General features: G+C 47.7%; 1 protein-coding gene across 5 annotated transcripts in view; it reads left to right on the forward strand.

Moving 5' to 3' along the window:
• MRTFA (myocardin related transcription factor A) overlaps positions 1-16,504 on the forward strand; it is a 162,596-nt gene that overhangs the window by 129,868 nt on the left and 16,224 nt on the right. For all 5 annotated transcript variants that reach the window (XM_059401941.1, XM_059401942.1, XM_059401943.1 and 2 more), the window contains one exon: positions 14,462-14,517. In XM_059401941.1, coding sequence (XP_059257924.1) covers positions 14,462-14,517 — 56 coding nt within the window. The remainder of the gene's footprint in view (positions 1-14,461; positions 14,518-16,504) is intronic.

Here is a 16,504-nt window from a genome sequence, read left to right on the forward strand (position 1 = left end):
GTAGGGGGGCGCCTGGGTGGCTCAGTGGGTTAAAGCCTCTGCTTTCGGCTCAGGTCATGATCCCAGGGTCCTGGGATCGAGCCCCACATCGGGCTCTCTGCTCAGCAGGGAGCCTGCTTCCACTTCTCTCTCTGCCTGCCTCTCTGCCTACTTGTGATCTCTGTCTGTCAAATAAATAAATAAAATATTTAAAAAAAAAAAATAAAAAGTTAAGTAGGTATTCAGTTTTATTTAATAGTTCTGAAGTGGGGACACCTGGGTGGCTCGGTTGGTTGGGTGTCTGACTCCTGATTTTGGCTCAGGTCATGATCTTGGGATCATGGGCCTGAGCCCTGCCTCCAGCTCTGTGCTCACAGCAGTCTTCTTGTCCCTTTCCCGGTGCTCCTCCCTCTGCTTGCTCTCTCTCTCTCAAATAAATTAATTTTAAAAATCTTTAAAAATAATAATAATTCTCAAAGTACCTGAGATAGCCAAGACCAACTTCTTTTCAAGGTAGTAAAGGGAGTGAGGGAGTTTATAAAGTTGCTCGTTGAAACTGCTCACAGCGTTCACCTGCACCAATCACATAGGCGAGGTGGGGGTCGGGGGTCCTCATAGCCCCCACTGGGGCCCACTGGGATGCGATCTCTAGAAGGGCAAAAGTGATTTGGAGTTTTTATCTACACAGATGACTTAAGCCTGTTGATAATGGGACTCGGTAAGAGGCAGTGGCTTTTGGGGGCATGTGTGCTTCACCCGGGGAGCGGGGAGCGTTGGCGGGGCGGATAACTGACTGATCCAGAGCGTTAGGCCGGGCTGTGATGGGAGAGCTGGGTATGAACGTGCTCACCGTAGATGTCAAAGGGAAACTCCGAAGACCAAGTTAACCATCTTTAGCCCCTCATATTTTAACCTTTTGGAATTCAGTGAACCTGCTGATACGCATGCCATCGAAGATCGCACACTGACCTTCTTTCCCTAGTCTCAGTCTCTCTCACTGGGGTCAAGGTTGTGACACTCTGGAACAGCTTGCGTTTCTGGGAAGGAAAAGATTCAGCATCCCGAGTCTCCTCTTTTACATTGATTCTTGGTTGCTGGCTTTCCTGCTGGTTTGGGTGGCGGTGACAGCCCCGGTGCCAAAACAGGGGTGGTGGCAAGTCTGAGAACCAAAACAGGATGTGTACGCGGCACGTTTTCTGACTGTTTGGATTCTCGCTTGCACACATGCCACCACCCAGCTCTTTCTTCAATTCACATGGATTTAGTTCTGGTTTCTGTTGTCACGGCCAGCCCCCGGAACTGTCGACACAACTCTTCAGTTAGTGTCTTTGTTGCCGGATAATACCGTAGGCATTTTGGTATGACAGCTGAGAACAGTAAGACAGAAGTTGGAAGTCCGGCCCAGTTAGCTGTCAGCATTGGATTCCACATGCATGCTGTTTCCTGCAGGAGGATGGACCAGAGAAAAGCTGAACCAGTAACAGTGCCTCAGGTTTAACAGAGCCTCTAGCAGCTGGCAAAGCACTTTCACTTTATTAGTACCAACGGCCGTCAGCGCAGTGGTTCGTACAATTGCCATATTGTAGGTGAGGCCATTGAGGCTCAGAGGGGCCATGTGACCACCACTGAAAGACAGAAGCAGAGCCAGTCCTGTCTCCCTTCTCCAAAGTCCATGCTAACTCCTGAAAGTCACAGACTAATGTTTGTTGTGTTTTTTTTTTTTTTTAAGATTTTATTTATTTATTTGGCAGAGATCACAAGCAGGCAGAGAGGCAGGCAGAGGGAGAGGGGGAATCAGGCTCCCTGCTGAGCAGAGAGGGGCTTGATCCCAGGACCCTGAGATCATGACCTGAGCCGAAGGCAGAGGCTTTAACCCACAGAGCCACCCAGGTGCCCCAAGACTAATGGTTCTAAATGACAGGAATTTTATGGTAATAGCCTGCTGTACTCCCCCTCCCCACCCCCCACAGTTTCAGTAGTGAAAGTTGAAAACAGCATCAGATCAGGACCCACAGTTAGTGAGGTAAGGTGAAAGCTGGTAGTGGGTGGTGAGAGGAGCACTAAAATCGCTTCCAAGTTGCTGTCCCTTTCTGCCTGCTGTTTGAAAGCCAGGGCCGTCTTTCCATTTCTGTCATAATAACCTTTAGTTAGATCAGAGCTGCTTGATTTTCTCTGATGCCACTGATGCTCCTTAGACAATCTTACATTGTCCCTTCGCTGCACAGTTGCGTGGGTTCCCGAGGTTCAGCACAGTTGTGGGGCTTCACAGATGTTCTGCGGCAGTACAGTGTGCCCCAGGTTAGGAGGCCCTGCTTTGCCCAGATACAGAGCCCTTAGATTCTGATCACACATAAAGGTCACTCACCAGGGGCATGGCTGACCTCTGTGCTTTCATCACTCAGGTGTGTAAGGGACCCTCCCCAGATTCCAGTAGTCCTCTGGGCTCCTCACACTTCCTTTCTGTAGCTGCCTTCTATGGAGTGTGCTCGCCGGGCTCCAGAGACAAACAGTGGGTACTGGGCCCTCCCTGGGGTGGGAGGGGAGTTGCAAAAAGACCTGATCCTTTTACTCTTAAAAAATGCATGCTTTGGGGACGCCTGGGTGGCTCAGTTGGTTAAGCAGCTGCCTTCGGCTCAGGTCATGATCCCGGCGTCCTGGGATCGAGTCCCGCGTCTGGCTCCTTGCTCAGCAGGGAGCCTGCTTCTCCCTCTGCCTCTGCCCGTCATTCTGTCTGCCTGTGCTCGCTCTCTCTCCCTCTCTCTCTCTGACAAATAAATAAAATCTTTAAAAAAAAAAAAAAATGCATGCTTTGGGGCGCCTGGGTGGCTCAGTGGGTTGAGCTGCTGCCTTCGGCTCGGGTCATGATCTCAGGGTCCTGGGATCGAGTCCCGCATCGGGCTCTCTGCTCAGCAGGGAGCCTGCTTCCTTCTCTCTCTCTGCCTGCCTCTCAGTGTACTTGTGATTTCTCTCTGTCAAATAAATAAATAAAATCTTAAAAAAAAAAAAAATGCATGCTTTGCAACCCAGGGCGGTGAACCTGAAAAGGGCTCAGGAGATTAAACTCTACTAATTTGTGGGCACCTACATAGCTAGCAGAGCTGAAATTTGGAACTAAGCTGTTGAAAGAGGATTTATCAAGTCCTTACTAGGTGTACTTCATGGTCACTTAGCCCCTGGTGTTGGAGAGTGAGCAAATGAAAGTCCTTTCTCATCTGTGCTGACACCTTTCCTCTGCCTTTTGGACTTAGGGAAACAGTGGGTTTGGAATTTTAGTGGCACCGGAATCCTCAAAGAACTTAATGAGTAAAAGTCTTGAAGCCCAGGAATCTGCATCCCAGAGAGAGTCTTGCACTCCAGAGTCAAGCTAATGCCAGTGACTCTCCAGCTGCACCCAGAGGGACACTGGACCAAAGGCTGCTGATCTTTTCCCTTTTCATTTTTAGTGGCAGCATAGATCACTGTTACTGTCTTCTCGCACTAATTCTCAAGTAGAGGATAGCCTGTCTGTGTGATTCAAGAGTGATGACACTCTTGAGGCTGCTGCTTATGGAATGACCCAGTTTGGACAGCTTGTGAGTCCCTTGTCTCCAGGGCTGGGGACCCCGTACCATGTCAGTGGTCCCTTGACCAAGTTAACAAAGTGCCTGAAGCAGTGTGACAGACTAGTGCTAGGCCAAGGGATGGGACAAAAGGCTCCATTAACTTTGGAAAGAGTTTGTTTCTTATATAGAGACCCCTTCTGCTATGTTGGCCCCTTCAGGGAGGTCTGGAGGGAAGAGGAATGGCAGAATGTGTGTCCACTTGGACATTTTTTGAGGTTCTATTTGAAGTCCTCCCTCTGTCTCATTGCCAGTATTAGAGAAAAGGACAAGGCAGCATCTCTTAGAGGACTGGCTGGGAGATGAAAGCAGAATGCAAAAGGTCAGATTAAAATCACTGAGGTTTTTGTTTCTTTGTGTGTTTTTGTTTTGTTTTGTAATTATCACATTTTGGGGCCGGGGGCCTAGAAACGTGACCAGAGATGATCTTTGTGTCCCGGTCCCCCTCCCCTCCTCCTGCCTCTGTTGTGCTGAAATAGAGACAAGTAAAAAGATACAAATTTTGGAATCAGAAGAACCAAAGTCTCCATTCTGTAGTTGATTGGGATGTGATCTCAGGCAAGTCAGGTCTCCAGTATGAATTGTGGAAAATAATAAGTTCCAAGAAGCTCAAGGAAGGTCATTCCCAACATCCTGTACAAACATTAGGGAGAACGGGAGGCCGTGTGCAGCAACTCTGTGTTGCTCTCGGGAGCCTTGGTGTCCATTACTAGGTTGGCAGACACGGTCCTTTATTTCTTCTCCCCGCGTCATTTCCTCTAGTAGCACTTGAAGACAGGATCAAGCCCGAAGTCCTGCAAAGGCCCGGGGGTCGCCGCTCTTGGCCTTCCCTCCGTAGCTCCTGCCGCTCCTGTTCTGCTCTGCTGCCCTGGCCTGACGGCCTCTGTCGCCCAGGCTGGCTCCCACCTGGGGCCTCTGCTCTCCTTGCCTGGAGGCTCCTCCACGGATGCCCGTGGGGCTCCCTCCTTCCTCTGGGCTCTGTTCAGAGGGTACTCCAGAGCATCTCCTGACCTTCCGGAGAGAGAACTGCTCCTGCCCCCACAGAATGACTCTCTCTCACTCAACTCCTCCTTTATGTTTCTTCGTGGCCCATAGCACCTCCTGCCAGTGGTCGATGTTCATTTGTTCTCTGTGTCCTTCACTAGCATGTAGGCTGAGGAGAACATGGCTGTCCTAGCACCGAGACAGAGTCTGACGCATGGGCTCTCAGTAAATATTTCTTGGGAGAATGAGTAATTAACTGTTAGCACATCCTAACCTCTTAGGAGACATAAACCTCTGGACCCTACTTCCTCACCTCTTCTCCACCTGGTGCATTGTGTGCCCCAGCAGCCTACTGGCCTGGCTCCGAGACCAGCGGCCACTTCCTAAGTGTCAGTAATCCTGTGGACACTGTGTAAGCCTTACTTTGTCTATCCTGCCCACTGCTGCTGTCTCTCTTCTCCTACTCTCGTTCTTTTTTTTTTTTTAAGATTTTATATATTAGAGAGACAGTGAAAGAGAGCATGAGCAAGGAGAAGGTCAGAGGGAGAAGCAGACTCCCCAGCTGGGAGCTGGGAGCCCTATGCGGGACTCGATCCTGGGACTCCGGGATCATGACCTAAGCCGAAGGCAGTCGTCCAACCAACTGAGTCACCCAGGTGTCCCCCTACTCTTGTTCTTGAGGCTGACTCCTGAGAGCAGCTTTGCATAGCTCTCTTCTGCCTCAGAGAGCCACTTCTGTTTCCTTTGCTGGGCTCTCTTCATCATTAGTGATGAACTGAATCACTTAAATTCTGGGATTCTCTTAAGATTCAGCACTGGCAAGGATTTTCTTCTGTTTCTACATAACCTATCAGATAATCTTTGAATGATATCACATACACACACACACACGTGTACACACATGCACACACTTGCACATCTCTTGGTAGGATGTCTCATGATCAACTTGTACCAGCATGCCCCTAACTGAACAGTTTCCCACCCTATCCCAAGCTTGCTCCTCCTGTAGTCTGAGAGGGTTAATGGCATAACCTTTCACCCAGTCATTCCACTTGATTCTTCCCAATGTCCTCTTGATCACTACTACACGATCTTGGAAAGATGCAGGTCTTACTATTTTGCCATTCCCAGTGTCATAATTGATTTCAGGCGGGGGTCCTCAGTAGATGCTGAAACAATGAGGTAACTGATGGTCAGGGAACAGGATTTTCACATGGCCACAAATGACATTAACTACAAAGGAGGAAGTGCTATGGAGACATCTCCTGTCACCTTTCGAACTTCTAGCACCATCAGTGGTTGGGCAACATGGTATAAGTGTTTTCTAAACCAAGAGTTACACATCACCTGGAGTCTCCTTGCCAAAAATTTTTAACCTAAATCTAATCATGAGAAACAAATTCAGAATATAGGACATTCTGCAAGACAGATGGCTTAGATACTCAGGTTAGTGTCACAAAAACCGAAAAAAGGCAAAGACGTACTATTCTAGATTGTGACTGAAGAACAACCAAATAAGGTGCATGTTCTCAACTAAATCCTAGATTGGGGGGAAATCTAAAAGATTATAAAAGACATTTTGGGGGGGGCAACTGAGGAAATTCAAATATGGACTGTAAATTAGATTATATTATTGAATCAGTCTTAATTTTCTTGAGAATGATAAAGGTATTTTAGTTCTATAGGAGAATGTCCTTATTCTCAGGAAATGCACATTAAGGAATTTGGGGATGAAATGTCTCGGTATCTGCAACTTTCAAGTAATTCTTTAAACAAAAATCGTGTGTGTATATGCTTGTGCGTGTATGCTGGAGAGAGAAAACAAATCTAGCTAAAAGATAGCTGGTGGATCTAGGTCATAGTTACATGGCTGTTCACTGTTCTCTCGGTGTATTTGTAAGTTTCATAGATTCAGAATTAAAGGGATACAAGGAAGGGGAGCATGTAGACATGGGGGGGTGGAATGAGTGTGTACCAATTACCAGCTGTGTTTCTGCTTATTTTATTTTTTCATATAAATCAAGTAAGAGGTGCCTGTGTAGCTCAGTGGGTTAAGCCTCTGCCTTCAGCTCAGGTCGAGGTCTCAGGGTCCTGGGATTGAGCCCCCCATCAGGATCTCTGCCCAGCAGGGAGCCTGCTTCCCCCTTCACCACCGCCACCCACCTCTCTGCCTACTTGTGATTTCTGTCAAATAAATAAAATCTTTTAAAAATATATTAATCCAAAATTGCTGTAGAAAAAATTTTAAGTCTATTCAAATAAAGTTGTCTAAGGTCAGCATAGATAATACAAAAATATACATATTTAAAAAATAAAACATCAAGTAAGAAGTATCCCCCACCCACCCTCCATGCAGGTCTGTTTTTGTCACTCCCTTGGTTAGTGTGGTGGCCACATACAGATCTCTGGATACAGTTCTTTTTTTTTTTCTTTTTTTTTTTTTAAGTTTGTATTTATTTATTTGACAGAGATCACAAGTAGGCAGAGAGAGAGAGAGAGGAGGAAGCAGGCTCCCCACCAAGCAGAAAGCCTGATGTGGGACTTGATCCCAGGACCCTGGGATCATGACCTGAGCTGAAGGCAGAGGCTTTTTTTTTTTTTTATAATTTTTTATAAACATATATTTTTATCCGTGAATCGCCATGAAGGCAGAGGCTTTAAACCCACTGAGCCACCCAGGCACCCAACTCTGGATACAATTCTTTTTTTCTTTCTTTCTTTCTTTTTCTTTCTTTTTTTTTTTTTTAATATTTATTTATTTATTTGAGAAAGAGACAGTGAGAGAGAGCATGAGTGAGAAGGTCAGAGGGAGAAGCAGACTCCCTATAGAGCTGGGAACCCGATGCGGGAATTGATTCCGGGACTCCAGGATCATGACCTGAGCTGAAGGCAGTTACTTAACCAACAGAGCCACCCAGGTACCCCTAGATACAATTCTTAATAGCACTTGAAAAATATCATGCCACTTTCTGCTGGCACCCTTGGTTTCTGATGAGAAATTTGCTGTCATTCAAATTGTTTTCCCTCTGGTTGCTTTCAAGTTTTTCATCTTCAAAAGTTTAATTGTGATGTATCCTGGCATGAATTTCTTTGGGTTTCTCTCTTCCAGGTTGCTCATCCTTTGAATCTATGGACTTAGGTCTCTTGCCACATTTGGGGAGTTTTTAGCATTTATTTCTTTAAGTACTTTTCAACCCACCTTTTTTCTTCTTCATCCAGGGCTTGGATGATATGATGTTAGATTTTTTTTTTTTTTCTTTTTTAATGAGTACAGGTGACCTTGTTATCCCTGAGCCACAGTGAAAGTCCTGTCTCTTCAGCCCTTCCCTGACAGCAGAGAGGGGAGAGGTGTCTTATTTCTCCTAGGTGGGTTATAAGTCCAGGTTCCCTGTTTGGTCTCCACTTATTCCTTGGGGTGTGGGGAGGGTATTTGTTACTGGCTGGTGAGAATGAAAGCCCCAGCTTCATACTTGGCCTTCTTTGATACCTTTGGGCAGGGAATTGGAGAGCTATATTTTAATAGCCTTGCAAGGCGGGGGAATCTAGACTCCTGGTGGCAGATGAGGTGTTTGTTGTGGTGTCTGTCTGGAATAGAACGATTATTGTCTAAAAGTTTTGTTTGGTGAGTTTGCCTTTTTTCTGGTCCTTTGGGCAGTGAGAGTAGGTTTTGCTGCGGCTTTTTCGTCTGCCTCCATTGGCGTTTCCAGATTGTTGGTTTCTTCAGCTCCAAGTCTGGGATGTAGGAGATAAAGAGGAAACCCAGGGAACTCACCACTGCATCGTTCTTCGGGTCCCAAGGTCTCTAGCCAGTTTGCCTTCTTCTCTTCACCTTTCAAAACCTACTTAGGTTGGTTTGCTTTATTGTTATTTTTTTTAATTAAATAAACTCTACCCCCTGTATGGGGCTTGAACTCACAACCCCAAGATCAAGAGTCACATGCTCCTTCACTGAGCCAGACAGGCACCCCTACTTATGTTTGTTTTATGTATAGCATCTGGAGTTTTTAGTTGTACTTAGTGGGAGGAGTAGAGAACAGTATGTCTGGTCCATCTTCCCAGATGCAGAAGTCCCTGCAGTAGCACATGAAGGGTCTTTGTGGGCTGGGCTGTCCTCCTTTCCAAACTCATTGTCGCCACATGACGTCCTCCTTGGTCCCACCATATCAAACTACTTGTAGCCCCTTGAACTTGGTGTGCTCCTTTCTATCTTCCTGCTCTTGGGTGTTCTTTAGCCTCAGATGACCTCCCCACTCGCTTTTTTTTTTTTTTTTTTTTTTTTTTTTTAGATTTTATTTATTTATTTGACAGACGGAGATCACAAGTAGGCAGAGAGGCAGGCAGAGAGAGAGGAGGAACCAGGCTCCCTGCTAAGCAGAAAGCCTGATGTGGGGCTCGATCTCAGGACCCTGGGATCATGACCTGAGCCGAAGGCAGAGGCTTTAGCCCACTGAGCTACCCAGGTGCTCCCCTCCATCACCAACTTCCATTCTTATCTGTGTTGTTTCTGTTTTGTTTGTTTGGGTACAACATCTCTGTGAGATCTACCTGGACAGTTCATACACTCTCGCCTTGGGCTGAATTTTGCCTCTTCTGTCCTATGTGGCACTCTATTTATTTATTTATTTATTTGTTTGTTTGTTTGTTTGACAGAGAGAGATCACAAGCAGGCAGAGAGGTAGGCAGAGAGAGAGGGAAGCAGGCTTCCCGCTGAGCGGAGAGCCCAATGCAGGGCTCAATCCCTGGACCCCGGGACCACGACCCAAACCCAAGTCAGAGGCTTCAACACATTGAGCCACCCAGGCACCCCCTATGTGGCACTTTAAATTACCTCTGTAGTTGTAAACACAACTTTCCATCTTGTGTTGTAATTATTTGTCTTTTTCTCTAACCAGACCATGAACTGCCTTGAGGGCTGGGACCCTACTCTGTTTATCCTTACTCTCAGTGACTAGCATAATACTTCAGAATTGTTTATTGGATGGGTGGATGAGTGACTGTATTTTTAATTTCCTTCCCGGGTTATTAAATGCATTTATCTCCTGCACCCCATCCCCTGCCCAAGCCCCCAACTTACGTATCCAATGTGTGTTTGCCTGCTGCTTCTACAGTGGCAAAAGAAATCCAGCAGGCTTTCCTGAAGGAAGGTCTCCTCAGACCGTGGCACTCCATTGACTGCTATTAGCTATACAGTGTTCATAGGCTTCTTGAGTTCCTGTGAGTGTAGACTTGGTGGTGAGCTTCTGGCAAAAGTATCTTATCGAGGATGGGAACCATCATTTTTATTATGCCAGCACCTAATAAAGCGACATTCTGACACAGGCACTTAGTAAATACTCCCTAATGATCATGAGGAAATGAGTCTTGATGGCTAACTGCTGTCTTTCCTTGCTGAGATGGGAGGAAAGAACAGAGCTGTTCCCGGAACTGTTTTGTGGATCTCAGAAGATTTTCCCTTGCCTACATGTTTAAGTAAATCTCAGGTTGTTTAATATCCTAATTTGATGCTATAGGTTGGTTTTTAAGGGTCCTTATACTCCCTCTGTAAGTGCTAGATTAAATCCGGACTGCTCGATTTCTGTGCTCCTGCACTGTAGGTCACAAAGTTCAGTGGACACACTGAGCATGGAAGCTGATGGCAGTATAATTTTCAAAAAATTAAAACTAGGGCACCTGGGTGGCTCACTTGATTAAGCGGCTGCCTTTGGCTCAGGTCATGATCCTGGAATCCCAGGATTGAGTCCTACACTGGGCTCCCTGCTCAGCTGGGAGTCTGCTTCTCCCTCTGACTCTCTCCCCTCTCATGCTCTCTGTCTCACTCACTCTCTCAAGTAAATAAAATCTTTAAAGAAAAATTAAACCGTTTTTCTTTTTTTAGTTCACAAGGCCCTCATTTAATTAAGGCAGCAAACATGTAAGGAGAGAAAGAAAATGAGCATTGGAGAGAGGGAACAGAATATAGATTGGTGTTATAGCCACATCTAGAACTGAAACTGTGATGAAGAACGTCACACCTCTTAGCCACTTCTGTACATTTGATTTCCGTGAGGAGCTTGGTTATTTTTCCTTTCAGTACGTGCCGCCCACTTCCCTTTGAGCACACAAAGCAGTGAAGGGTCCCAGTGGAACCGGCTTCCAGACGGTGGGAGTAAAGAGTCAAGAAGTGCCCTCACCCCAAACATGTCACAAGCCGCATGCGGAGTTCTTCGGTATGCATTGGTTTGGGGGCTTCTCTCAAAGACTGCCTTCTAGGAGTTTCTGGGGAAATGAAATTTCTGAGTACCATCCTGGCTCTTGTGGCAAAGCTGTTACGACAGCAAGGAGGAGGGAGATGGAGGTCTGAGGCAAACGTAGCCCTCCTCATCGGACACACATTTATGGGTTAACTTTGAGTCTTTTAGGGTTTTTCCACAAACAGAGGCCTAAACTTTAAAAACTATTTTCTGCTTTGTTGCACTTGGCTTGTGAAGCCCCAGGTGATTTTGGCTACACACTGCCACTCACTCCTCCCAGGAAGCCCAGGGCTTACCTTTATAGCCCTGTGTCTTGGCTGCCCCAGCTCTAGTCTCTCCCCACGGGAGCCCAAGGAACATCCTACAGGAATCCTGACAGCGACCTGGAGGAGGAATAGCTCCCTTCTTCTGTTGGAAATAGCTCTGGAAATTGCCGAACCTGTTCTCAGAGCAGAGTTAACAATGGGGAAAGAGTAGCACAGAGCGAGTATGGGCTGCTCACGGACTGGGACGAACCAGCACACGTGTCAGAAGGTTGAGACCAGAGAAGAGAAGGCGGACAGAACTAGAGCTGGGCTGGGGCCCACCACTCAGTGAGTGACCGTGCAGGTGGCTGTGCTGTTAGCTCCGCCACATAAAATAAGAAGGGTCCTATCCTTGTGGGTTGGTAAGAGGATTCAGTGTGCTGATAATGTTAAAAAGTGAAATAGTCTTGTGGGAATGGTAATGACTGTCTTGAATTCTTTTCTTGTCCTGATTTCTGGCTTTCTTGATCAGGCCCTGAGCAGCTGATATATTCCTCTGGTCTCTCCTTACCCCTCCCACTTGTTTCCTAGTATCAGTGCTGAAGGCTGCCCTGAAGCTCCACAGTGAGCCCCAGGCTTCAAACCGTGGCTTTCTGTGCCTGCGGTCGCTTTGAACCCCTCTTCACACCTGTTGTGCTCAGTGCTGTGGTCAAGCTGACCTTTCCCATTGCCGGTACTCAGCCCTCGCTCGGGCAGTCCACGTAATGGAAGCCTCCTCGCCTCCCCATCCAGCAGAGACCTCCTCCTCTACTTTCCGAAGTTAAGAAATCCACCCAGAGGAGTGGGAAGAAGTCTACTGGTGGCTGTGGTAGAGTGAGGTTGCCATCCTAACTCTGCCACCCGCTGGCCTTTCCTCTCCTCTTGAGCGTATCCTTATCTAGAAAGTGGAGTATTACCTACCACATGGGATCATTAGGAGTATTAAATCAGATAATGTGTTTAAAGTATCTGGGACAGGCCGACCACATAAGTAAGCACTCTGTAAATACTCATTTCTCCTTTGCTGTTACGTGAAAATTCCCTTACCAAACAGGAAGTCATATATGCAACAGCCACTTCTCCTGCCTCTTATCCCCCTTCATGCTGCATCATCCTTGATGGACTCCCCTTCCATCTAGAAATCCTATGCGTTGTGGGTGGTTCCAGAAATTGGATTTGTGCCTTACCCCTTGGGATAGCCAAGGTAGGTTGTTGGGGCAGCAGACTAACCGGGGTTTTAGATAGGTGTGTGGCTGCACTAACCGGGGTTTTAGATAGGTGTGTGGCTGTGGTACCATCACTAGCAGGCGTGTGTGGGAATCGAACCTGTGATTCAGCTATGCCGATGCATCCGATGACAGCAGCGCTTCTCGTTCATCTGTCTGTGCTCTGCTTGCTTCCGAGCACTCTGCTTCCATCCAGCTCTTCCAAGAGTCCTGAGAGGCAGGCAGATTCTCACTCTACAGAAGAGGAAAATGAGACCCAGAATGCAGTCCCTGGTGTCGCCCTAGTAATGATTGGGAGAACCCAGGAAGACATCCCAGTTGCCTTGATTTTTCTATCTGGGACTTCTGTGAAGTTTTGAACCCAGATAAGAGCCCAAATTCTGGCCATTCAGGTGAAAGTTTAGAAGGTGTAGTGCTCTACCACAGAACCTTCTTGCTTTGCTGTCACTAGTGTATACCTTGTACCGTTTCTTACAGAATATTCATTAGTTCATTGAATGAATTATGTGCTGGGCTCCGTAGGCACCAGGGATTCTGTCAGAAACAAAGGAAAGAGTCGTGCCCTGATGGAGTGTGTCCTCGTGGGAGGCTGACAATCAACCAGTTAAAGAGTGTCCGTGGTGATGAGTGCGGTGCAGGGGAATAAGGCAGAAAGGAAGCTGGGGGTGGGTTGGGGCCGGCACTGAGTTTTCACTTTGATTCTTCGTATTTACTGTCTGCTCCATGACAGTGGTCCGTCACACCCTACCCCCAGATTCTGGCATGTCAGGACTTTTGGAGACTGGTTTTAAGAGGTGAACCAGCTTTACCCAGTAGAAGCAGGTGCAGGAGCTGTCTGCTTACCCACTGAATTGCCCAAGACCTCCCCAGCTTAGGGCAGAGATAGCCTGGATAATGCCTTGGAATGCTGTGGTAGGTGGGGAGGGAGGCCGGCCATGCTGGTTTTTCTTAAGAGACTTTTTGTTAAATCTAGAGCTCCCCCTGCCGTTAGAAGACAGGGAGGGCTCTCAACTCATCGTTTAAAATGATTCTTTTTCATCCTAAGAGTTCAGAATGTTTGTTAAATAAGGAGTGCTGGGACATTTAGATCTTTTTGCTGGGACTGTGGTTGCTGAGGCCCAACCCCCAGGAGTGGACGGGGGAGGAAGCACAAAGGCGCAGGCAGGATAGGTCATATCTGTGCTTTTGCTACTTTTAGCGTCTCCCCTGTGCTCCTACCACAGCCAGCAGCCTATCAGAAGTCGCCTCCACACACAGCCTCACAGCTGTTCTGAAATTCTAGGGCAGCAGAAGTGAAACTGACCACTGTCTTGTAAATTTCTCTCTTATTGCTCTTGTTCCCTACTTGAAGTGAGTCAGGCCTTTTTCCCTCTCACCCTCATGGTGTCCCAGTTCATCCTTTGTCTTTATAGCCAAGTGTTTGATACAAAACTCTCTTCATTGTGCCGCATTTGAGATTTGGTCCCGGTTTGGTCTGGTTTGCTGCCTCAAGAGCTATGGTCTGTGTAGTGGTAGGCTTCAGGGTCTGTAGGGAGCCCTTCCTGTCAGCTGCTGGTTGTGTGCACCGGGGTCAGCCATACACTTACTGTGAAGTTCTTTTAGCCCTCAGAGATGAAATTTAAGGTAATTTTAGCAGCGCTGTTATATTAGCTGAAGTGAAGGAGGAAATGGCATCCAAGCAGACGTAGGTCTTTCTGGTGGAAGTTTGGTCACTTCATGATTCCGAATTAGGTCGAAAAAGTAAGGTGAACCCAACATACAGCCGTGGTCCTGTCTGTGTCCCTGTCTTTACCAGAGTGAGCTGGGGCCCAGCGCAATTCTTGGAGGGTTGACCGGTCAATAAGGATCATGCAGCTAATGGCCAAGTATTGGGTCCAGGATATTTTTTTACGTTGCATTCCATTTGTGCACTTTATAGAGCCCGAGCGTAGGCAGTGACTGTTCTCATTAGGAATGAACTATCCAAAACTGTTGTAATGGGGGTAGCTGAACCGTGAAAGATACGTGCTTACTCAGGTGCCATGTTCTTCTTCACTTCCGCTGATAAGATCTGGTGTTGCTAAAATTAACTTGAATTAAGATGCTTTCTCCAGTGTAAATTATAGCTGTACACATGATGCTTCATAAAAGTAATTGTTTTATGATTCTTTTCCCAACAGCTTTGAAAAGTCCAGCTGCGTTTCATGAACAGAGAAGGAGCTTGGAGAGGGCCAGGGTAAGGCCTTTCTTCCCCGAGGGCCTGCAGAGCCCAGTGCATCCATGGCTGGTGTGTTCCTTCCAGCCAGCCCACACCTCAGTTCCAGACACACAGCGCTGCCTTTTGCTGCCCCGTCCCCACCCCCGCCGTCGCACAGCATGAAGAGATACGGGATCAAGATTGCTCCTTTTCTGCATTTAAGGGTGTATCAGTAGTCCTCCCTTCTGTTGCTTTGGAGACCGCTGGTCTGTTCCCATCTTTCATCCCACCTGCCCTTTTATAGATGTCGGGGCGCGAACACCAGCCACGGGAAAGCCTGCTTGAGGACTGGTCTTCCACATCCTCGGCTGCCGTGCCTATGCCTCTCTAGGAAGGGCATTCCGAGGGGCAAGAAACCTCACCAGTCTCCATGTGCCCTGAGTAGCCAGTGTCCACTGGAGGCAGTGAATGCAGAAGCTGAGCCCCCAGTTTGAGCCCCGGTTCCTGCTACAGCACCTGGCCTGCTGCCTTGCCCCCCCTTGGTTTCAGTTCCTTCAGGGGCCTCAGGGGGATATTCTGCTGCCCAGTGTGGGCAGAGATGGGGAAGTCGCCAGACATGCTTCCCCTCCACTCCCTTCACTTTTTTCTTTTACATAAAAGACAAGGAAAGAGAACCTCCCTAGTAGAGGACCATACAGGTCAGGCTCCCTAAGACCCACAGCTCTTGCAGAGACTGAAATACTTACTTGTGAGACATTTTTCTGTCTTTCTTATTTTATTTCTCTAAAATTTCTAAGGAAAATTATGATTCCTAGAGTAAGTGGGAAGAATGAGGTCATACACCAGGAACCAAAGCAATAACAAGCTGCACTGGTGTAGTTACTGGGAGGAGTGGAGAATATGGCCCCAGACCCAGCTGTAAGACTTGGTGCCGTTACCTGGCCTGCTTCGCGAGTCGGCAAGGAGCTAACAAGCTCGGTCGAACCGCTGTTACTTACCGATTACTTCCACATGCCAATTGATATCGTTCTCCTGGTTCTGCTCACTTGGGTCTTAGGGATTAGGTTCTCTTCTCTTCATTTCCTAGTTGTACCTGGGAGAAGTTAACTCAGTTGTCCAGCTAGTAAGTGACAAAGCTGAGACTCAATTTTCTTAATTAGTGCTGCATTCTAGCTTGTCCACAGTTCAGAATGTCGGGTGGCTTAGAAAACACGGCTCCCTCTGATGCCTGGGAAGACCTGTGGTGTCCGACTCCTGTTCTGCCATCTTCTGCAGCTGCTGTGGCAGTCCCAGTGCCCTTTGCAGGTGGGGCAGAGTGACAGACGCAAAGCTGTCCCCTGCAGGGCTCCACACTGCCGGGTCAGGGCTCCGAGGCAGCAGGCGAGCGCCCGGGCTTTACTGTACCCACAGGCAGTGCGCTCTGGCTTGTTATTTTCTGCTCAACACTAGTCTACCTTGTCCTGTCCTGTTCTGTGCTGGCTTTGACCTACTCGTGGTCTTGACCTGTGGTTTGAAAAATTCTGGTGCTGTAGTTACCTGACTCTGGAGTCAGACGGACTTGGGGCCTCTTGGGTGTTCCAGCAGTGGGCTGGCGCTGAGACTGGTCAGGGGACGCTTCAGTTCGCCTGGCGTCTCAGAAATGCAGAAATGAGGGCATTGGACTTGGAGGAACTACACCCATGACACCATGTATCAGAATTAGTATTCTGTTGGGCAGCCATTCAGAATGAATGGAAAATGCTCATGATATCATACGTTACAGTTTTTGAACAAGATACAAAATTATGTTCACTATGATTACAACTCTGCAAAATGAGACATCTGCATGGAAGAATGATTAGAAATAAATATCCCAGGGGCGCCTGGGTGGCTCAGTGGGTTAAGCCGCTGCCTTCGCTCGGGTCATGATCTCGGGGTCCTGGGATCGAGTCCCGCATCGAGTCCCGCATCGGGCTCCCTGCTCGGCGGGGAGCCTGCTTCCTCCTCTCTCTCTGCCTGCCTCTCTGCCTACTTGTGATCTCTCTCT

This window comes from Mustela nigripes, chromosome 6 (assembly GCF_022355385.1).
Source record: "Mustela nigripes isolate SB6536 chromosome 6, MUSNIG.SB6536, whole genome shotgun sequence".
Taxonomy (NCBI): Eukaryota; Metazoa; Chordata; class Mammalia; order Carnivora; family Mustelidae; genus Mustela; species Mustela nigripes.